The sequence below is a fragment of the Aspergillus sydowii genome (genome assembly GCF_001890705.1).
Source record: "Aspergillus sydowii CBS 593.65 unplaced genomic scaffold ASPSYscaffold_10, whole genome shotgun sequence".
NCBI lineage: Eukaryota > Fungi > Ascomycota > Eurotiomycetes > Eurotiales > Aspergillaceae > Aspergillus > Aspergillus sydowii.
In genome coordinates this window covers 4916-26119 of record NW_024467868.1, presented here as the reverse complement: position 1 = coordinate 26119, position 21204 = coordinate 4916, and the positions used below count along the sequence as shown (strand labels likewise).

The 21204-nt window shown below is 49.9% G+C and overlaps 11 protein-coding genes across 11 annotated transcripts; 5 read left to right on the top strand and 6 right to left on the bottom strand.

Moving 5' to 3' along the window:
* Window positions 1–64: 64 nt before the first annotated feature.
* On the bottom strand, window positions 65–1576 carry ASPSYDRAFT_59998 (uncharacterized protein; the record flags this gene model as incomplete). Its single annotated transcript, XM_040849787.1, has 1 exon — window positions 65–1576. The coding sequence occupies one exon, from the start codon at window positions 1574–1576 to the stop codon at window positions 65–67; it is 1512 nt and encodes a 503-aa protein (XP_040699615.1).
* Window positions 1577–1932: 356 nt separating this feature from the next.
* Window positions 1933–3033, top strand: ASPSYDRAFT_92020 (zinc-binding alcohol dehydrogenase family protein; the record flags this gene model as incomplete). The annotated part of the gene is made up of 2 exons (XM_040852590.1): window positions 1933–2195; window positions 2247–3033. 2 exons carry the CDS (start codon window positions 1933–1935, stop codon window positions 3031–3033), a joined length of 1050 nt encoding a protein of 349 aa, XP_040699614.1.
* Window positions 3034–3404: 371 nt separating this feature from the next.
* On the bottom strand, window positions 3405–5180 carry ASPSYDRAFT_92019 (uncharacterized protein; the record flags this gene model as incomplete). The annotated part of the gene is made up of 4 exons (XM_040852589.1): window positions 3405–3512; window positions 3594–3980; window positions 4042–4390; window positions 4447–5180. The coding sequence occupies 4 exons, from the start codon at window positions 5178–5180 to the stop codon at window positions 3405–3407; spliced, it is 1578 nt and encodes a 525-aa protein (XP_040699613.1).
* A 345-nt stretch (window positions 5181–5525) lies between these two features.
* ASPSYDRAFT_92018 (class I SAM-dependent methyltransferase) lies at window positions 5526–6592 on the bottom strand (the record flags this gene model as incomplete). Its single annotated transcript, XM_040852588.1, has 5 exons — window positions 5526–5796; window positions 5852–5993; window positions 6049–6296; window positions 6370–6477; window positions 6525–6592. The coding sequence occupies 5 exons, from the start codon at window positions 6590–6592 to the stop codon at window positions 5526–5528; spliced, it is 837 nt and encodes a 278-aa protein (XP_040699612.1).
* Window positions 6593–7777: 1185 nt separating this feature from the next.
* ASPSYDRAFT_80528 (uncharacterized protein) lies at window positions 7778–8464 on the top strand (the record flags this gene model as incomplete). The annotated part of the gene is made up of 4 exons (XM_040851047.1): window positions 7778–7817; window positions 7881–8063; window positions 8089–8417; window positions 8454–8464. Exons 2-4 carry the CDS (start codon window positions 7900–7902, stop codon window positions 8462–8464), a joined length of 504 nt encoding a protein of 167 aa, XP_040699611.1. The 5' UTR covers window positions 7778–7817; window positions 7881–7899.
* A 1730-nt stretch (window positions 8465–10194) lies between these two features.
* Window positions 10195–12344, bottom strand: ASPSYDRAFT_383006 (uncharacterized protein). The gene is made up of 2 exons (XM_040845692.1): window positions 11804–12344; window positions 10195–11723 (listed from the first exon to the last, which is right to left on the bottom strand). Exons 1-2 carry the CDS (start codon window positions 12032–12034, stop codon window positions 10347–10349), a joined length of 1608 nt encoding a protein of 535 aa, XP_040699610.1. The 5' UTR covers window positions 12035–12344; the 3' UTR covers window positions 10195–10346.
* Window positions 12345–13062: 718 nt separating this feature from the next.
* Window positions 13063–13944, top strand: ASPSYDRAFT_33826 (ankyrin repeat domain-containing protein; the record flags this gene model as incomplete). The annotated part of the gene is made up of 2 exons (XM_040845147.1): window positions 13063–13376; window positions 13452–13944. 2 exons carry the CDS (start codon window positions 13063–13065, stop codon window positions 13942–13944), a joined length of 807 nt encoding a protein of 268 aa, XP_040699609.1.
* A 60-nt stretch (window positions 13945–14004) lies between these two features.
* On the bottom strand, window positions 14005–14610 carry ASPSYDRAFT_92013 (uncharacterized protein; the record flags this gene model as incomplete). Its single annotated transcript, XM_040852587.1, has 2 exons — window positions 14005–14268; window positions 14344–14610. 2 exons carry the CDS (start codon window positions 14608–14610, stop codon window positions 14005–14007), a joined length of 531 nt encoding a protein of 176 aa, XP_040699608.1.
* Window positions 14611–14727: 117 nt separating this feature from the next.
* On the bottom strand, window positions 14728–15135 carry ASPSYDRAFT_383091 (uncharacterized protein). The gene has a single exon (XM_040845696.1). It carries the CDS (start codon window positions 14988–14990, stop codon window positions 14763–14765), a length of 228 nt encoding a protein of 75 aa, XP_040699607.1. The 5' UTR covers window positions 14991–15135; the 3' UTR covers window positions 14728–14762.
* On the top strand, window positions 15045–16928 carry ASPSYDRAFT_383083 (uncharacterized protein). Its single transcript, XM_040845695.1, has 3 exons — window positions 15045–15861; window positions 15919–16630; window positions 16713–16928. The coding sequence occupies exons 1-2, from the start codon at window positions 15281–15283 to the stop codon at window positions 16607–16609; spliced, it is 1272 nt and encodes a 423-aa protein (XP_040699606.1). The 5' UTR covers window positions 15045–15280; the 3' UTR covers window positions 16610–16630; window positions 16713–16928.
* Window positions 16929–18745: 1817 nt separating this feature from the next.
* ASPSYDRAFT_382925 (uncharacterized protein) lies at window positions 18746–19440 on the top strand. The gene is made up of 2 exons (XM_040845690.1): window positions 18746–19236; window positions 19299–19440. The coding sequence occupies exons 1-2, from the start codon at window positions 18958–18960 to the stop codon at window positions 19356–19358; spliced, it is 339 nt and encodes a 112-aa protein (XP_040699605.1). The 5' UTR covers window positions 18746–18957; the 3' UTR covers window positions 19359–19440.
* The last annotated feature ends 1764 nt before the right edge of the window (window positions 19441–21204 follow it).

Here is a 21204-nt window from a genome sequence, read left to right as displayed (position 1 = left end):
AGCCAGTCAGTTTGTGAATTGTATTTATTAGACATAGAATAGAGAATTTCCTGTATCTTGCAAGTCATCTCGCAACAGTAAGCGCAACAAGGCGCTGAACCCCCCCATCACCATCCCCATCATCATCAGCAGGAAGCCTCTCAGCAATACGAAGCAGAACCGTCATGGCCAATCCCCGAACACACCAGCAGCCACAATTCTCGGCGCGATTCACCAGCAAGGCTGCCCAATGTGCAACCACCACCAAGACCGCCGGGTCGTGATTTGCAACTAAATCTGTAAAGCGGGCCGGTAATCTGGTCAGCCACGTCGCCATCCCCCACCACGCTGATCCGGGGTCGTCCGATGCAAAGCTCATGTCGCAGCATTCTACTAGCGATGCTACGGCTGATAGAGGGACTAGTACGTCCTGTGGATTCTCGGGTCTGCCGAATGTATCGGCCATGTGAGAGGGGAGGGCGCGGAGGCGGTCACATATTTCAGCAGGTGTGTTGGTTCCCGGTGAAAAGCCGCTTCCTCTTCCTGTTGGTTCGGAGGGGTTCCATGATAATATCCGAAGGGCATACGCGGGTGTTTCTTCTGGGAGATCTTGTGCGGATGGAGGAGAAATGGAGGCCTGGATGGTGGCCATGATACGCTGTAGTTGATCCGGGACGCCTGGCTCTGGCATGATGCGCTGATCGGAAGGTGATTCCGCCAGGGCCCAGTGTGCACAGCGTAGCAGGTATTCGATATGATTTGCGGCCTCGTTGAGGTGGTCCTCGTCTGTGGCGACGGATTCTCGGCTTCTGCGGAATTCCGAAGAGAATTGGGATGCGCGCGCGCGATGGCGTTGTTCGTCCTCTGGATAGTCGGTGAATGCAGCTAGGTGGCACGCAGATAGTGCCAGTATACCATACATTAAGAAATGCTTGGAGAGTGCCTCGGGAACAATTTGGGTTTGCCAGTATTCGGCCGCCGGCGTGTTTTGACGGCTAGGTAGTGTAATGCTTGTCGTGGATGTGAAATGGTGAAAGTACGACAGCGTTTCCAAGTCCAGAGGCATTGGCGAAGCCACACTGGTAGCTGGCGATGGTCCTTCGACCTGATCAAGGTCTTCCATATCAGCATCGTGGTCTTCGTCATTGTCACTCCCAGCATCGTGACCCTCTTCAGTAGGAGTAACTTCGAAATACGATATCTTCGTGCCTCGAAAAAAAGTCTGCAATTTAACCGGCCGAGCAAGCGAGGCATCATTAATGTCATGAACATCTCTCCAATGCCCTTTCATGCGCTTGATACTCGCACAAAGGTTGGCACAACCCGCGGCAGTACAGCGAAAGCCCGAGATGACGGGGAGTCCATTAATGGGAGGCGAATCCGGTGTAGGAAGAATCACACGGTCCGGTTCCAAGATATTCAGCTTAGAGATGAACGACAGGAGCTGCTGTCTATCCGTGCGATAGATCTTGTGCCGCAGCAGATGGCTCTGCAGGGCGCTCTTCTGGATGGCATACTGGCACTCGTGGCAGATGAGTACTGCGTACCGCTCGTTGTATTCGAGGATCCCCCCAGGGCCGAATCTGACAGGGGGCATGTCTGTCTCATCTCATGCTGAATAGTTGAGTAGTGGAGATGAGTTGTTGATGAAAGGATGAAGGGAATGCCAAGACTTCAGCTGACTCAGAACCGCATATGCAGTTCCAGAACCACACGTGCTGTCTCGGAACGGCATGTGTGATTCTACGGAACAGCATAGCAGAATCGCACATGCCGTTCTGATATCTGGACCTGCCATTATTACTACTGTTATTACTATTACAATCATTACTGCTATTGCTATTGATTATACTACAACTGCTCAATGTATTTAACACTCCTTCCGCTCCGTCTTCTGCCACTCTCCAACTCAACACCATCTACTCCATTCTGCACCAAAACACCTCATCCACAATGACCATCACCAACCAAGCTGCCTGGCTCACCAAGGCCGGTACTCCCCTCGAAGTCGGCGACGCCCCTCTGCCCACCGCTGGCCCCGGCGAGATTGTTGTCAAGAACGCCGCCGTCGCCATCAACCCGCTCGACACCCACATGCAGGATGTCGGCGTCTTCGTCCAGCAGTGGCCCTCCGTCTTCGGCTGCGACGTTGCCGGTGTCGTGCACGAGGCTGGCCCTGACGTCCAGCGCTTCAAGAAGGGAGATCGTGTAATTGGGTAAGTCTCGTTTCGTGCTACAGAGCAAAATAAGATGCTGAACACATACAGCCACGCAATCAACCTCGTCACCGGCCGCCCCCAGGATGGCGCCTACGCCCTCTACACCGTCATCCCAGCCACCAAAGCCGCCATCCTGCCCGACGCCATCTCCTTCACCGACGGTGTTGTCGTCCCCTTCGCTGTCGAAACAGCCGTCTGCGCTCTCTCCCTCAAGGAGCCAGGTGTCGCCATGCCAGGTGTCTCAACCCCGGCCCTCGCCCTGCCATATCCCACACTCGACACCCCAGTTAAGCCCCTCGGCAAGACCATCGTCATCTACGGAGGCTCCTCATCTGTCGGGTCCATGACAACCCAGATCGCCACAGCCGCAGGCATAAACGTCATTGCCATTGCCGGCGCACACAACTTCAACTTCAGCAAGCGCTGCGGCGCAACCGAAGTCTTCGACCACAAGGACCCCGCCGTCGCGCAAAAGGTTATAGCTGCCGTACAGCAGACTGGAAATGAGTTCATCGGCATCTTCGACGCTGTCTCTACACCCGAGACTTATGCCAATGACCTGGTTATCCTGGACAAGCTGGGTGGGGGACACCTTGCTGCTGTGCATCCGCCTCCTGCTGATGTGCCTGAGAATGTCAAGGCTGGTATGATCTTTGCGGTTAATGACATTGCGACTCCCGTTTGGGAAGACTTTGTGACCCCTGCGCTGGAGAGTGGCAGGATTCAGTGTCTCCCGAGGCCGACTGTTGTGGGGAAGGGGCTTGAGAATGTCGATGAGGCGCTAAAGAAGTGCAAGGCTGGTGTTAGTGCTACCAAGCTCGTCGTGGAATTGTGATCCGTCCATGTACCTAGCTGGGTATGAAAGCTCCTGCAAAGCTGGATCCATGCGGTAGAAGTAGTCTCTTCTAAATACACTCTGACAAAAGAAAAAGTCCATTCCGGTAGAATTTCCTACCCTTAATATAAAAATAAGGTTCCTTAATATTAAATTAAAAGCAAACAAACAAGGCCTCCTCATAATAACGACATATCCAACCGGCCTGCGTCTCCCCCTCGCCAATATTCCAAAGAACACATCAAGTCTGTAAAAGGGCCTCACCTCGTCGAACCCCGTTGGCAGCTCCCCAGACAGAACACGAGATGAAGCAGCCGCAAAGAAATAGGATACTATAACAATTAAAAACTTAAAATCTGTATAAAATATATCTAAAATTGGTACTGCTCGGGTTGAACATCCCAACCGGCCGTCAAATGCCGTGCTTCAGCCATCTCTTCCGCCGTGGGCATATTCACAACCATTAGGTATAGAACTTTCTGTATACGATGTCAGTATCAAGTCTTGTTTTATAAAGCTAGTATCTTAAAAGAAAGGGAGAAAAAAAAAAGAGGACATACAGAGCTGAAGAGCTTATTCAGCCCTCGACCTCTGCCAATGTTAACGCCGCTTCGTTGAGGGTACGGCGATTCCTGGTACTCTGTGTACCTGTCACTCTCGTGGACCTCAAAACCGGAGCCGTACGGAGCATGGAATGCGCAGCGGTTTCCGCTTGTACTTCCTCGATCTGCAATTGTCTGTACGGCCAGGCCGATTAGTCCGAGAGGTCCGTCACCAAAGCCTCTCTCTCTTCGTATATCTCTCCTCGAGCTGTAGCCGTGGCCTCGGGATTGGAGCTGGAGCTGGGTTTGGAATCTGCCTCCTAGTTGGTATGTTGGATCAGCGTACTTGGATTGGAATGTTGGTTTTCCGCCTTGGTTGAGATGGCTGGTTGGATTTTCTGCGAACTGTGGAGTGTTAGCTAGGTACTTGTGGGTGTTTGACTGAGTTTATACTGTATATACGTACGAATCTGGCTTGTGCCCGTCGATCCATGTAGTCGCCAACGAAAAGTTTTCCGCGCCGCATCTTTTTCTTCAGACCCTTTTCCTCCTCCTTTGATACTGTTGTGAGAAGGTCCAGGCCTGGAAAGATGAGCTGCGCGGTTTGTATGGACTCCATTCCATTGGTTACTCCGTTGGAAGTCTGGAACTTGTGAGAGATTCTGCCCTGGCCATCGATAGTGTTTTGGATAGTGGTGTTGACATTGGAATTTGTGCGGGAGTCAAATGATGTACTGTCCCACGTCATTACAAGGCAGAACAGCCCACGGGGACGAAAGAACTCGTCGTTGAGTTTATCCAGTGCTTTATTTTGTCTAACAGATGATTATCTCTTAGCATCGGCGTTCATACACTTAAATAGATTTCTTACCGGTATCGACCCTGCGTCTCGATTGCAACGGTAGTAGCTACCATAATAGCCGTCGAAGCAGCCATAGAAATAGCAGAGGGCAAAGGAGTCGCCGCAAGAGACGCCAGATTCAATGCATTGATCCACGGATTGGCAAGACTGGCCTCATTGAGCGTTTCAATAAAATCAAACCAGGTCTCCTGATCAATTCCGACATTTTGCAGGTCCGGCGCATAGGCACGGATGAACCCACGTTTCTTATCCTTTGGCCGGCGCTGCGGGATTGAAACTGGGTATTCAAGCCTGGAGCCAGTACCCGGCTGTTGTGGTGTTTGTGGTGGCGATGGCGATACTGGACTGGAAGAGGGAGGATGTCGCTGCAGAAACGCAGCAATGACTTTATCTGGATTGGCAACTCCGCTTTTGCTTTTGCGAGGCCTTTGTGCCTCGATGACGATGTCTTGTGCTTCGTCTAGCTCCCATGAGCGCTCGACTTCTTCATAGGAAGGGGGAAGCGCTTCTGTATCGATATCGGTTTCCTTCGCTTCGTGAGAATTTGAGGGTGACGACGCAGACTGACTAGGGGATGCGCTGTCTGGTTGGTCTTCAAGCTGGGGCTGCCGCTGCAGTTCACTCTCGTTGTCTAGTTTCGCTGCCTTTCTCGCTTTTCTGTACCCTCGCACTTCGGAAGCGAAGCCAATCCCGGTGACGACACCTTGGGCGAGTTTGCCGATTGGGCCTTGCGAACGGTTCATCTTGATATTTTTTAATGAGATTGAATAGGAATGAAAATACAGCACGAAAGAATTCCGGGGTGCAGCTGTCTTATACCACAGAAGAGCAGAGGGGCTGTGAATGCTAAGCCTGCCCTAAAACAATCAAGCTCAATAGGGAAACCAACTAGACTGAGGAGATTTTGGAACAAGATCTGATTGGATGATGATTAGAAACAGGTGGGTCACAATTGTTCAGCTGCGATCTGGTTCCTCAATCCGGTTTAGCGTGTCCGCTGTCTACTTTTCTTGATAGAGAATATACTGAGTCAATCGAAGTGTATTTTTAGCTTTTACCAAAAGATTAAATCAAGTATCTAACTATTTCTATTTCCTCCCAACAATCACATGAACATCATAACAATAATAACAACTATCACCCAAATCATCAAGCGCAGCCTGTCGCAAAGCCATGACCTCCTCCTCCGAACTCACCAGTCCCTTACCAAGTCTCAGAGCCGCAAGCAAGAAGTGTGTGATCCCATCAACCACCGTGACATTGACATCCTCACGCGCCTCAGGATTAACCAGAGGATATATCCGCTCTTCACAGTCTGCCAGTCCACCTTTCTGGAAGATACCGTTGAGCATGCCAACACTAGACACCGGTACAGTCATTAGAGAATATATTCGGGTGAAAGGTGATTACATACTTGGGAGTCTTCCCAACAGCCATCATCCCTGTGCGGAATATTTCCATATAACGCCGGGCGTGCGCAGGGTTTACCCCGTCCGGTCCTTTCACTACGCAGTCATGCGCGGCGCAGTCAACCCACTGGAGATAGCCACCGGGGCCTAATAATTCGTTATTATTAAGAAAGCAATTCACGAATTTAATGGCAGTACTCACGAAGCAGGGTCATTAAATTCCTCACAGCAGGTTCCCATTCGTCCGAAGACAGCGCAACCACCATAACGCGCACGTTGACGACATCGTATTTCCCAAGAAAATGCTCAGGAAAGGGTTCTAGGAAGTTGCGATGGTGGAATTTGATGTTTCCTGGTAGGTTTTCTCTGTTGAACATCGAGTCTGATAGGTCGAAGCCATCGAACTGGCTGCTAGCTGGGAGAGACTTTGCGAGCTCGCGTAGCCATATCCTATAAATTGGCATGTATCAGCTTTATACTCTAAAGGAATATTTAGATAGGATAGGAATGTGCAGAAATATACCCTGTTCCAGTCCCAACGTCAGCAATGCGCATATGCTCATGCTGTACGATGGTGGGGTGGATGAGATAGCCGATGTTGGCTTGCCAGGCTTTGAATTGTCTTTCTAGCCTATGTTCTGGTTAGGTTGTATTGAATTTTAGGACCAGGTAACCTACCTCTCGCTCTCGATATTGCTGCGAATCAGCACGTATTCGCCGTGCGAGGATTTAGTAAACTCGGACATATCAGTTACAAAGCAGTAGTCTTCGCAGATAGTATATACCATAATTGTAAAATGAAGAAAAGGAATTCAGCTGGAGCGGACCCTTGTAGGCTTTCTTCTGCAACCTGACTGCGTACTTATATTTACGTTAGGCCCCCGGCGGCCTATAAGGAATGGCTGGCCGCGTAGACAGGTGTCATCTGGCAACTTGGCATGATAATAAGCTTCCCAGCCTTGTAAGAATGTCGGTTGGTACGGGTACCAACTCCGCAGCAGAATTTCAGGCGTGCCCGGATTTCGGGGGATTAAAGCACACCGAATGCCGTAGGCCTGTCGGCGGGCCTTCTATATATACATATTATTTGGTCACAGTTCCCACAATATCTCTTTAGGGTCCTCTGCTTGTCTTTTAGTCACTATTCCCTTATCTCTGTATTTACTTATCTGTCTTTCCTCTCAGTCAACAGTCCTTAAACTACTTCTGAGCAGATCCTCCCTGTATGATATCAAATATATGGTCATTAGTATTTATACATTTAGCAGATACACTATACTAAACCAAGATTCCGGTATGATGGTCAACTTGGAGAAGACCGAGGGAAAGAGGTAGATGGAGAAAGACAAAGTTGTTCGGGTTCGGCCCCTGAGGGTTGGTCCACCAGGATGTACTACCGGTATGAGCACAGCTCGGCTTCTCTCGTGGAGATCGAAGGAAGGTTGCATGTCTGGGCAGATGTTAGACTTTATTTCTTTGTTCTTTGCATCATGGATGTCTGTGCGCTGACTTGGAGTGGCTGATTGAGTGGAGCAGCCCTGGACGGACAAAGAACTGCGCGCTTCATGCCTAGCCCTAACTCATCGTGGACGGAGTATTCTTTTATCCCTCGACTTCCCAGCGCTGACACTGACTTGTTCTGGAGATACGTACAAAGCTTTTCTTGGATATTTATGATACTATGGAGTTCCCAATCATCAGCATCAAACATCTCGATTCTGGCTTTGATAACATTTCCAGTAAAGTATTAAAAGCCAGTCAGGACTGGGGCTTCTTTATCGTCACCGACCATGGTATCACTGGTGCCAGCAGGATGTTTACTCTGGTAAGCTGAGCAATTCCATTCAATCTCCAGTCACTGACAATAGACCACCCCCAGTCGCGACAATTCTTCGACTTACCAATGGAGCTAAAATGCGAGAACCCCCTAAACGAACTCGGCGTCGGATACGACGGCCACAAAGCCACCACGTACGACTTGAAATCTATAATACAGTGCTATATTCGAGAAAAAACCGGCTGATCACGCACTAGATTCGCCGCATCAGAGGGAATGGCCTTCGGCCTCCCAGCCGGCCAACTATCTCAAAGCCCCAACATCCACAGCTGGTGGGACACCGCAAAGCTGCAAGAGATCGAGTCCTTCAAGGCACAATGCAACGACCTGACATTACGCATTCTCCCCTGTTTCGCCGTGCACATGGGCCTGCCGGCATCGTTCTTCGCCGCATCCCATAACCAGGCTCTTCCCGCTCAAATTCATGAAGTACCCGAAGATGTCAGCGAAACCGGCGGGTTCTGATGGCGTTGATGCCCGGTTATCGCCGCATACGGACTGGGGTACGCTCACGCTACTCTTTAATGAGACGCCTGGGTTGGAAGTGCGTGATCCTGGTAATAGCTGGCACGACGTCCCGGTTATCCCTGGTGGCATTGTAGTCAATATCGGCGACGCATTGTCGTTTTGGACAGGTAGGAAGCTGAAATCGACCATGCATCGGATCTCGTGGGAGAAGGTGCCGTTTGACCAGGACCGTTACAGTATTCCATACTTTGCGCAGCCGAGTTTTGGTAGGCTACCTTTATACCGGAATGTTTTGAGGGTAGTAACTAACTAATGTTACTTCAAGATACTGATCTTCAACCGCTCATGGCGCAAACAGAGGGCTCTAAACCTTTTCTGTATCGGGAGTACTACAGTTCTCGTATTAGGCTGACCTGGGGGAATGTCCTTGACAAGGACGGCGAGGGAAAGCAACTTGATGTGGACAGCAGATTGACGCAGTATCTGACAGATTTAGACGCTGCCAATGATTGTCCCTAAGCCAGATATGGAGGGGTACAAATTTGGAGTTTGTAAAACTAGCTTGAAAAAAAAACCGTCCGCGAGGACGCTCTGTTGCCCCTCTCTGCTAGTCTTTCTACATTCAATGATATCCATCAGGCATGGAACGGATCATGGCTCTGTCCCTGCCCATCTGCCCATTCATCCCATTGCTTCGAGCGCAGTTTTTCATCCTTGTCAAGCTATACTCCGGAGTACAGACGGCCCTCTGCTCCCTGCGGGTCAACCACGAGACTCATTCTTGCGATTCAGCCTCCATCCGCTAAGCCTTCGGATCCCATCCTGGCAGACATCCTTGACATCATCAATCGACAATGCGAGCAGGACCAGAGGTATGGAAATAGCAAACCCGATCCCAAAGATATACTTAGCAACATACGGCAGATTCAGCTGCTCATTCCCACTCGCATCTTGGGATTGCTGGGCCCTCATCTGGAATGAGATTTGCTTTCAAATCAGGCTCCCGGTGCGCTTTCAATGCTTTGACGGTCGGTAGCGGTAAGGGCCGTGTCGAGTGCGCGGCAACAAAACCGGAGGAGCATGCCAATCAGAGCTGCTACTGCACACAAAATACGGCGTATCGTTGGCAGAGAGAAAAGGGGACAGACATGTCATCCGTTCAGGGCCTGAAGTAATAGACAGCGAGAAAAAAATAAAAATTAAAATTAAAAAAGAAAGAAAAACATACAACAGCTGGGATTCGCATGTGGTCACCCACCATACTACTAACCAGCCGGCGTGTGGCTTAAGTACGGCTGAGCGGACGGGAAGCCCTGTTTTCCACACCCTGTGGTCGTATGTGCTATACACTATTAAACATTGGGTTATATAGACAGCATTTTGCCTTTACTGACACGAGACTTGATACTGCCTACCCATGAAATGGTTGATGAAGACTGTGGGAAAGACACCTTGTAATGAGTCTGAAATACCCTAAAAACTGTGATGTAGCCCTAACTATTGTATAATATAAAATAAGCGCCGGCAACCTGGCACTATACCTTGAAATCTTTATCAGGAGGAGGGGGATTTTTATTCTTAGGAATATCTGCCTGAGTTTAAGATAGGAGATCCAAGATCTAACCTAAAGCCCTGCTGTGTGTGCCCCTAGCTAACGGTGCAGAATTCAGACCCGGCCCCTTATTCCTATAGGGCAGAGCAAAACCATCATATTAGTATTGATCATCGTCCTTTTCTATATTAGATGTTCTGACAATATTAAGAATAGAAGAATGGAAGAGTTGGTCAACAGGTTGTGGAAGCCCGCGTCAAATATGAGAAACTCATATAAATAATAAATATGGACAAAAGATTTGCAAGCACCACATTCAGGTATTACCTTATTGTGCATGTTTAGTCGTCCTGATTGCTTTCAAGCGAAGAAATGCCCTCTACCACAGTCTAACTACTTTGTAGTCATAATTCTGCCTCGCGTACGGCAGACTATTAGAACAGAACAGCAGTAACAAAAACCTGATATACTGCTAGTGTGTCCGCCATTGCCTGAGTGGAATATTTGTTTTTTAGTAATATGGCTGTCTTTATATCATTCTCACCCTCGGCTCGTTCAGTACCGCTCCTTTGCTATCCACATACTGAGCATCACAACAGGTTGTCGAGAAATAATCCAAAAACTTCCGTTATAATAGACTCCTTCAATGGTGCATAGCCGCCGCAAACTTAGCCCACATCGAACACCTCTCCAGCTGCTCCTGGGGAACGGCCTCCATCTCCGATGAGTTCGTCTGCAGCTTCAATCGCCGAGGTGTCCCAGAGCCCCAAGGCTCCCAAATAGGCGCCCTCGGCAGGCGGAGAGTATTCGGGTTCAGCTCCTGGATGAAACTGAGGTAGTAATTCATCGTGACGGGAATAATATTCGCATTAATCGTGGCAAATGAATACTCAGGCTGTTTGGTCGCTCCTAGCCCGAAAATAGAAGGTAGCTCGAAGACGTGCGGTACGCCCATGCCATTCGCGGCCTCGGTTGGATCGCGGACGTTGAAGCGGTAGTTCCAGACTTGGTCTGGGGAAAAGTGTTTCGACATACTCGCTGCCATCAAATTCCCCGGGCAAATAAATGTGGATTCGCCATAGGCTCTGGATGCGGAGGGGAAGTATGCTTTGTGCTTATTAAGGGGTTCGATTTTCGGGTATGCCTCGTTGATTTCGCTGAGTTGGTTCTCGTCCAGGCCCGGATAATTGTTCTTTATGAACTGTGCCACTTCAGCAGCGTTAGCGGCGTTATAGCCAAAGGGCGTGCCTTCGTTGGTGTCGTCTGTCACGATGAGGGGCACGTGAATCATCTTATCTTGTTCAAAGAGGCTGGATAGGCGGTCGGGGACGAGGGCACCGTCTACCACGGGGAGGAAGTACCACAGTGGAAGGGGAGAGTCGCTCCCACCGGGAAAGGGCTTCCTAGCGTTATACTTCTGGATCGTGGCAATATCGAGGGAGCGTAGACAGGACAAGGCGTCGGCGGACGCATCACAGCCAGTATCGTTGACTAAAAGTTCGTATTGGAACGCCATCTCCGCCACTGTGCGCTGAGTCGGCCAGAAAGGAGACTCGGCCACCGCACCCACAAACAGGTTCGAGTCGTGGCCGCCATACGCGGTAAGGTGGTGAGCGACGGAGCCGGCTCCAGCTGAATCGCCGTGGAGGACAACATGGTCAGGGTTCCCTCCAAACTTGTGGATGTACTTCTGCACCCAGCTGAGGACCTTGCGTTGGTCGAGAAGACCAACATTGAGATCGCCGTTCTGACGCATTTCTTCGCTGGCCAGGAATCCCAAGACGCCGACGCGGTAGTTGAAGTTTACGAATATAATATTATGTCCTGATTTCTCCACAACCTTGCTGCCGTTATAGTTGGCATTCGTGTTATCGGCGTACCCACCCCCCTGAATGAACAACCACACAGGGAGGTTGGACCCCGTGGATGCGTTGGCCGGCTTCCAAACATTAATGAAAAGACAGTCCTCTGCGAGATTGTCGCCAACAGATTGCCCGACACCAACACAGATAGGCCCAAACTATTCCACGCAGTTAGTTATATATTGATCCAAAGTCTCTTCTTGGAACCTGGGACGCCGCAGATGAGAATCAATATTACCTCCGCCGCGCTCTGCACTTCACTGTAGTGCTCCGGGTCCTGGGGTGCACGGAACCGCAAGTCGCCCACCGGCGCCCTCGCAAATCGCATTCCCAGGTATTGATCCACGCCGTTGTCCAGCGACACTCCCTTATACTTCGCGTAGTCCAGGCCGATAGTCGGCGGTTGTGACGTGGTCGCTGGCAAGGAAGGCGTGCCCGATGACAAGTCCATAAGGAGAGCGGTCATCATCACCAACGTCGCGACAATCAAAATAAGGTAACTTGGAAAATCAGCAATCTCTCTTACATATACTCCGACCAAGTATAGACACCCGAAGGCCAAGATATTTCGGGTACGCCGATCGGGTTACCGTATCCTCTCCCAGTCTTGCCTGATGCTAAACGCGGAACCCGATGACTTCCTTTAATAAACTGGACAGAAGCACACTGGCTCGGCGTAGAATTGCGGAGCGAACTTGCTTTCATTCGTGGGTCCGTATACACAGGCATAGTCGCCGCTGGGTCCGTCTCCTCGGTTCATACTCACATTGGCGTAGATCGCTCCTTCCCGCGCTCGATCTTCTCTCCCGCTAACAGCTGCAACTCCCCACTGTCATCGCCAAGACCGGCCTCATCGCAGCGTGTCTCCTTCGCTTTTCGAAGCAGACAGGAGGGCAGGAGATTCATGGCGGACAGGTGTCCCCGTCACCAGCCTAACAACTGCGATGTTCATGGATGCAGGAGGGTAAGAAATCCTTCCTGCTCACTAGGCCGCGTCACAAGGCAACCCCGGAATTACAAACTTCCGAAGACCCCTAGGGCCTGAACTCGGGGCGGCCCGCGCGAACTGGCGGGAACTTCTCATTCTCATTACCGTACCGTATTCAACGAATTGTCTAAGCCGATATAATCTCTCCGCTTGTTCCATGATACACAGTCATAGCCACAGATCAACTTTGCTCTCAGTGTCAGCCCTGCCATCATTTCTTTCCTCCCAAATATCAGGGTCCGCACAGTATTTAAGCGCCTCAACATTTTCGCCGTTGTATATCTTCTTCTAGTTATGCCGGGTATAGATATCCTAGCCAGATATAGAGAGCAAAAACAATGTAATACTTATATCTTATGCTTTTACACTATATAGCGTTGTCATGTGAACCATCACGTGTTGTGTGACGGCTGAGTTCACTGAGATAAAGCGTCGAGCTCGAAGAAATACTTAAGTTATGGTGTGACTTTTCGATACCACACGAACCGGCTATCCGGCATTCTGATACAATGGAGCATAACAATGCCTTCGACCGAGCCTTCCGCGATGCCTGCTACTTTGGTGACATGTCAAGAGCCCATGAAGTCATCGCTACCGGGCGCTTAACCGCTGAAGACCTCGACGAGGGACTCAAACTCGCAACGCTAATGTCGCATGCCGATATCGTGGCTGCTCTTTTTGAGGCTGGCGCTCGCGTGTCGACACGGACAACGGACTCTCTCCCCGGAAAGAACCTTCACCAGGACCCTCGCATTGTTCGCCATTTTCTTGATCGTGGCCTGGACCCCAACTCGAGGCTCTCTAGCGGCGAGCCTCTACTCCCGTATGTTCCAGCCTAATTAGGCAGGAAATGTCTCGACGTCGAGAATTGATATTTTGATTGACTGTGATGAAACAGTATGTTTCTGAATCACTCGTGTGCTGCTGTATTGCTGTCGGCCGGCGCGGACCCTAACCTCTGTGGACCGAGAGGAATCCCTCCCCTCGCTCGCGTTATTGTGAGTATCCGGGAGCCAGATACCTCCCTGCTCGACCTCTATCTCGCACACGGCGCGAATCTGGAATCAGACCTACTCTTCTACGCTGTAGCGCCGCGCATACACCAGGGCGAGCTGATGACCCGGTTCCTGCTAGACCGTGGCGTGGATCCGAACGTTACCTCCGACGACTGGGGCGCACCTCTGCACCGCGCTGTGGCAGGTGGCAAAGTCAATCTCGTCAAGATGCTGCTGGAGGCCGGCGCGGACCCCGCTGTCATATCCGGCGGCAGGAAAATCAGTAAAAAGTCTCCCGCGCAGGTAGCTGAGAGCGTGCCCCATCGCGAGACCCGCGAGGCAATACTCAATCTCCTCCAGTCTTACTCTCGCAAAGGCTCTGGGGACCCGAGCTAGTGAGAAATGGAAGGTGGCATTGTATACTGCTCGTTCGTTCCTCTATCTACGCTCACTATCCTAGTCCACCATACTTGGCGCTTCACTTATATTCACGTATGGCGAGGGCAAAACCTGGGTATAGACGAGATCGACAGAAATCTCTGGTGATGACATAACATACCACGCGCATACAAACGCGCCGGTGGGAAAAAGGTACCAGAGGAAGGTAATAATAATAAAGGGCGCGAGCTCTCCAGTAACATATGCAAAAGGGTAGAGAAACTCAAGGAGAGCATTGCCTAGCTGGCAACACACGAGGAGCGGTATAGTTGTGCGAGCGATCTGTCAATGGTCATATGCATTAGTATTAGTCGGTCAGCAAGATTGATTGATTGATTGATGCGAAACTCAGCTTACGCGGTTACGAAGATGAATCCGCCGCGCGAGCGCTCGGAGCATGTCGAAAGAGGCCACGAGAACAGAGAAAACGGTGACTGCATGTCTCACAGGAATAAGGTCGTATTGGACCAGCATGTAGAGGCCCCGGTCATCGTACTGGGAGACAGTCGACACGCTACTAATGCTGAGGGTGCAGATCCACAATATTGCCAGGACGCCGACGAGCAACGTGTGGATGATTCCAGGCTTGCTTCGCGCTGTTACTCTCCCGCAGATCGGTATCATTATCGTTGCCATCAAGCTAAAGTTCGCAAGACCCCTGAACCACCGAGCGGTGACAATGCGTGCAGCATCACCCTCGTTATAAGGACCTCGGAGCCTGCACGCGGCCGCTATAAGGTCCGCCAATGTAGCTCTAGATACGTTGAAAAAAAAAGTCAGTATTTACTAGGCTTGGGTTTTGGGAATCCCATCTGGGCATGAAGGGTGAAAAGGCATGAAGTATACATCGAGGCAGAGACGAGTGATGCCACCAACAACCATACTTTACTCGCTCCTTTGCGGCGACGAACAACAAGACAAGTGATCAGTACAAAGACAACAAAAAAGACAGTAGAGAAAGACAATTCTATCGTGCTTTCAATGTATGAAGTCAAGAATCCCATTTAGCTCTCGAATGACATGGAAGTATTTGTTTTGCGAGGGTTGTCAACAGCGGATGGAAACCTGAAACCTCAACCATGGCAGATTTATCAAGGCAAGCTTCGTATTCCTGGTCTGTGATGACGCGGCTCTGAAACATTCCAAGGGCCTGAGCTGCAGCAAAGGCTGGCTTGGAATGTGCGAGGCTGACTGCGCCTTAGCCTCGTGGACAAGGCTGAGGGGACTGGACAGAAGTACATAAAAGGGGCAAAGAGTTTACGAAACAGGACAATCACCAGGTGCTTGAGTCACCATGGACAGACTCAAACGGTCCCTGTTGACAGCCCGACAATTTTGGTCGTTTCTTCCTCGCTGGGATGCGTCAGGCCTCCTTCCAGATGGCATCCCCCTTCGAGAGATCCGGAGGCCAGCCACCGACAAGGCTCGCAAGGCTCGCTTGTTGTCTTCTGGAGGCTCGGATAATGACCGCCAATGGATTGAAGGGGTCCGGCTCTGTGCCTGGGGTCTCTCTGCAGTCCTTTGCGTGAACATTATTCTCACTAGTGTCGCGGCAATCCTTGCCTATGCCCGAAATAACGCCCAGGGATTCATATCGGCTCCTGTTTATCAGGGGAAATGCTCGCTGTCCAAGCACTGGGCGACTGGGTTGCAACTACTGATTAACATCCTGAGCACGGCAATGCTTGCTGCAAGCAATTATTGTATGCAGTGCCTGGTGGCGCCTTCCCGAAAGGATATTGATAATGCACATCGTGAACGGATATGGATGAATATCGGCATCCCTGATATCACTGGCCTACTTCACACTGTCAAAGGGAGACGCAAATGGCTGGGGATTATCCTACTCCTGAGTTCTTTACCCATTCATCTGATGTGTGTCTCGCGTTCTGAGTGTTAGTTTATGAGCGCAACTAACGATATTGCTTAAAGCTACAATTCCGCTACGTATTATGCACTGGGGCCTTCTTACTATGGTGTTGCAATGGTCCAGGACAGCCAAATATCAGATATCAATCGACCACCTCCCCTCGACTTTGACGACTCGATCTGCTCGGTCAGGAAGTTCGGCGTAGATATACCAAGCGTCGGCAGTCCAGGGTGGGACAACAACCTCAGAAGGCTCTCCAAAAAAGACTGTCCAAATGAACTCGCCCATGACTATGTCTACGGTCACCAAGTCCTTCTCCTCGTGACTAGTACCCCTCTGCCTAATGATCAACACTTGTTTTACGTGGGTACCGGAGGCTTCAGCCAAGGGTATTCAGCTGGGTTCGATTGGATGTGTGACCGGCAGCCTGAGTGCAACAAGAAAGATCTAGAGCGCGATTTCGAGAATTGGTCTGCTTCTGGATCCTCTTGGTCCATGCCAGCTCTCAATTTAATAATTCCCGACCAATTTGATAGCACTGAAAACGTTTCCGTGGCTAGCTTAGGCAGTTATACTCTGCCAGATTACCGTCGCCTTTACGATATCTTATGGGACCATCGTCCTGGAGAGGAAGAGATGAGAAAATATCTCGAAAACACAACCCTTTGGGACAACAGCTCCTGGGCCAAGGATACAGAAATAGCGGGCGGGTACACGCAAGTCTGTGATGCCCGAAACGACTTGGACAAGTAGAGTGAGTACGCGAGAGACAGGGTAAGCGAGTCGCGCGAGAAGGTGAGAAGGGTGAGACCCTCACCCTGAATGCGCAATCCGGCTGACCATGAGCAGTGATTAGCTCATCGATCACCACTAACTTAACTAATCGCCCGGTCCCCTATATCACCCAACAATTTTAAAGCTCTGCTGTCTCGTCCGCACACCTTAGCAATTGCGATCGCTGACAGGGGAGCAACTATGGCGGGACGATTTTATATCTCAAGGAATCCACTGTATTAGCAAGGCAAAGACCGCGATAGAAGGTTTATTCAGAGAGTTGAATATATAGCCTATAACTAGAAGCAGAGATAATCATAGGTTATCTCCAGGAACAGAGGTGGACCGTTAGTAGCGTGAAGCCTCAGGCAACCCTGTGACACAAACCAGACCATAGCAGGCCACGGAGGAGATCACGAAGACTAGGTAACTAAGTACTAGCGAGGGCTTCGTGGAGACAGATCCTTAGTATAATATAATAGACAGACCGAGTAAAGTAGTTTAGTTAATACTAAACCACTAAGGCGCCTTCACCATGGATACCAAGGATGATGGTGAGGTTCCTGGCAAGATGTCGGGAGTTGATAACAGCAACTACCACGTGACTAGTTACATAATTAATTATCTGCCTCAAGCATCCACATATCCAGTGACGCACAGAACAATCAATCGTCACAGTACTGAGATATTTTAGTAGTGCCGGATCACGGTGATGCGCGGATCGCCGGTCAATTACATTATGTAGTTAATTGGGTGATTGATTTGTCAGCGAGCGACTCTTCGCGCAGCAGCAATTGGTGAGTATATAGGTCACTTGACCCTTACTTAAGGGTTAAGTAACCTGTATCTATGCTAAGCCATGCTAAGTATATTAATAAGTAGCTTTAAGTCACGGGATCTTATTAAATATCTTATAAAATAATATAAATTTTATTTATTTTTCTAATTCTTTTCTCTATCTATCTTCCTAACTAGTTAGTAACTACTTAATAAGTAGATATAGACTATACTCTAGTATAAATTTTAGTAAACTAATTATTAATCTTAATAATATTTTTAAGATAGATAATTAGAATACGATATTTTTACTAAAATTTAATTAAATCTTAACTAGTTACTAATTACTTAGATATTATAGAAATTATTTCTATTTTATTAATTAATACTAGACGTGCACAACCCGCCCCGAAATCCTGAACCCGATCCGCCCTGAACCCGCATGGGTCCGGGTCCGGGTTGGCTGCTTTAAACCCGCTGCGGGTTGGGTTAATAGTGCTAGAACCCGCTGCGGGTTTAGGATATATAATGGGTTGGGGATCCAGGAATAACCTAATCCTATAACCCAACCTGCCCTGTTTCTGACTAATATAATACTTTCTAATAATAGTTAGAATACTAATTCAGACTATAATATCAATTATAGTATATATATACTTATTAAACAGTATTATAAGATAATATTAGAATATAATTATATATATAAAATATCTATAATACTGTGATAACATCCTGAGGTTCGGTAAATATCGAGGTCGTCGAAATGCCGGAGTGCAGCCCGAAGGCTCACTCCCCGGCGTTCTTATTATTCTAACTACGTCTACCTAAGCTTCCTATATATAGTCGAGCTGAGCTATCGGCAATAGAACTATCCGATAGTGGACCTTCTCTGATATTCCATTATCAAACCATCCGAAGACAGGACTTCGCGAGTATCGACGTCTCCGATATACATCGGGGGCATCGATACCACCGAGTACTGACTCGGGGAATCACATCCTCCCCTACTTGACTGGCTGTCCACCTGGACAGCCCGTAATTCATCGTCCAAGTAGACATGTGTTCACCCTGGATGTAGAACCGGCCGCTAACGGTCGTCGGTGTGTCTGGTACCAGGCCATATGAACATCGATTCCCTGTTGGGAATAGAGAGTTGTGGGTTATCGTCGAATCTCGTTGTTCCGAGATTTGACCAGGCTGTGCTCGAGGAGCCTCGTCGTCCTCGTCAGTCCAGCCGTTGTCCACAAATCAAGGCGAAAAGAGGTCGAAACTGAGCCGTTGAAAGCTCAGTTAAGCGTCACCTTGTCCTGGGTGAGCTGAAATTGGATATAAAGCAGATGGCAGAATCAAGGAAACACTTCGTCGAGAGCTTCTCCCACGTCCATATTGGACTGGTGTGAAAAGGATGAGTGTAAAGAAACCATCTGCTGTGATTTCGAACATTCGGGGTGCAGGGTTCCCTATGGCAACAGGTTTGTCGAGTGAATCGACGAGTCTTTGTTGTGGTTGAGAGAATTTTCACGCGCCTGGGTATCAACACGCTCGCCTTCATGTTTATATCTCACCCCGTCGAATCTCCTCTTCCCCTGTTTTCTTTCCCACAACCACCACCTTTCCTTGGACTGGAAGTCTCGTCGGACTGCTCGATTGGTTGTGCTCCTGTCTCTCCTCTATATCGTTGCCCCGAAGTCCTTGCTCCTTTCCAATATCACATTCCCCGCCGGTACTCGCCATGCCTCGAAGCTCAGTTTCCCCTCGAAAGGGCAAGTCCGCCAAAGTCTCATCTCATGTCCAACCCGGTGTCTCAGCTCCCGACTCGACAATCACCAGTAAGTCCCCTGTTTAGTCCTGCCTGATGCGGCCACTGACGTGTTTTGCCATCTCGACGTAGCCCCCGGCTTTGAAGCTGTCCAGGTTTTCCCCAAGATCCGTGAACCCGATTGGTCTTTAGACCATCGTGGGCGTCTTGTCGTAAAAACTCCGAAGGGAGTCCACCAGGAGGGTGGTTATGCCCTCCACCTCCGCGGTGAGGAGCTGTCCGAGGATCAAGCCTGTAGTCATTGTCAGATCGGGGGAGTGTTCCGATCCTGTGTTGTTGGTCCAGAATATCGGGGTAGTGCTGTCTGGTTCGGGGCGTGTTCGAATTGTGTTTGGGCTGGTAGTGGCAGCAAATGTTCCGTTCGTGCCTCTCGAGGACTCAATGATTGGACCCCTATGTGCACCGAGTAAGTCGTTGTCTATTCTTGTCTAGCTCTTGTCTCTTCTAGCTTTGCTGATAGTAGCCCCGACAGGGAAATCCGGCAGTCTGGTGGTCTGGAGGAGGCTAGAAGGCGTTTGGAGGCATATGAGGCCTCACTCGCATCGATTCGCCCTAAGCCTACCCCGCGTCCTGGAGAGACGCCCTTGCCTATCATCGAATTGCCTGTAGGGCAAATTTCGGATTTGTTGAGATCTCCTCGGAACCCGTTGGATGGAAAGGTTCTCGCATGGGGAATCTCGCCGTCCTTGTGGCACGATCCCAATCTTCTCTTCGAGGCCGTTCGAGACCTCCAAACTTTTCAGGCCATCATCACCTCCCGTCTTCGTACACTTGGTGTTATCGATTCTATTGGCCAGCATGAGTTTTGGACAAGGGAAGCCCGTCATCTCCTAATCAATGTATGCTCCTGTCCTTGCCCTCCATTCCTTCTTTATTAATTCTATACAGGCTGTAAATATTCCGGACAGCGAGTTGTTCGTCGAGGGTTCTCCTTCGCCCTCCCGTCCGGTTTCGGTCCCTGAACGCGTCGCCCAGAAGCCTCCGCCCAGTCCTGCTGTAGGTGGTGGTGAGTCCAAGGAGGAGCCCTCGAAGAAACGGCGGCGTCATTCTCCTGGGTCAGCCAGGAAAAGAACCAAGACGGCCCCGGCTACGCCGAAGACTCCTGTGCCGGTTGCTATCGAAGATGACGATGACAGTGCTGGCTTTGCTCCGGAGGCTCTGATGACCGGTGCCTTGCGTGTAGGGTCTGTCGAGCTAGTCGATGATGCTTCTGTTCCCCATTTGGACAAGACGGCCACCAGCGAAGACGACAAGGAGGCTGATAATGGTGAAGGCAACGATGACAGCGATGATGGAGTGGATGATTTTACTGATATCGAGGAGACTTAGATGTTTTGTTGAGATTTCTTTTCCTGTTTTTCCTGGGCCGGTACCTGAACCTGTAGGTTTTGTCGGTCAGCCAGCCGTTAGTCTTGTCATAGAGTAGTTTCCTTTAGTTTTTAGCCATGAATAATGTTGCCAAGGTCTATCTCCATGCTCGTGCAGCTTTCCTTCAGTAAGTCTATCCCGATCACTCCTGACGACGTGGAATAACTACAGCAAATGGCCCATCGAAATCCGCCTCTCCGGCGTCCCTTCGAGGACGGAGATTCCTCCGGGGGCTTTCGCTTCTTCCAACTGCACTGTCGCCATCCGAGATAGGTGAGTCTTCTTCGGGTATCCAATCTTCTTCCCCGCCTGACTCCTGTGCACGCCGCCCAGAGTTGCGCACCTCTGTCGATCGTGCCGCTGTTTTATCTTGAGACTGAGTTTTGCGAGTACGCGGCTTCCTAGCCTTCCGTGCGTCCCTCTGATTCAGTTTCCTAACAGCATCTTCCTCCCCTACTTTGCCCGAGCGTACCCCTGTACGCTCCTGCCGTTCCCACTCCCGTTTAGTCCATGTGGACAGGTCGGAGTATGAGGGGAGATCTGGTTCGACAGCATCGATGATCTGCCGAACTTCAACTGGGTGGTGGAGCGTAAGTCCTACCTGCTTCAG

Coding starts and splice junctions, on each gene's coding strand:
- ASPSYDRAFT_383006 (XM_040845692.1), bottom strand. CDS start 12,034: ATGATGACCGCTCTCCTTATGGACTTGTCATCGGGCACGCCTTCCTTG. Junction 11,724..11,803: donor AAGTGCAGAGCGCGGCGGAG/GTAATATTGATT, acceptor TGCGTGGAATAG/TTTGGGCCTATCTGTGTTGG.
- ASPSYDRAFT_383091 (XM_040845696.1), bottom strand. CDS start 14,990: ATGGGATTCTTGACTTCATACATTGAAAGCACGATAGAATTGTCTTTC.
- ASPSYDRAFT_383083 (XM_040845695.1), top strand. CDS start 15,281: ATGGACAGACTCAAACGGTCCCTGTTGACAGCCCGACAATTTTGGTCG. Junction 15,862..15,918: donor TCTTTACCCATTCATCTGAT/GTGTGTCTCGCG, acceptor TATTGCTTAAAG/CTACAATTCCGCTACGTATT.
- ASPSYDRAFT_382925 (XM_040845690.1), top strand. CDS start 18,958: ATGTTTATATCTCACCCCGTCGAATCTCCTCTTCCCCTGTTTTCTTTC. Junction 19,237..19,298: donor TCCCGACTCGACAATCACCA/GTAAGTCCCCTG, acceptor ATCTCGACGTAG/CCCCCGGCTTTGAAGCTGTC.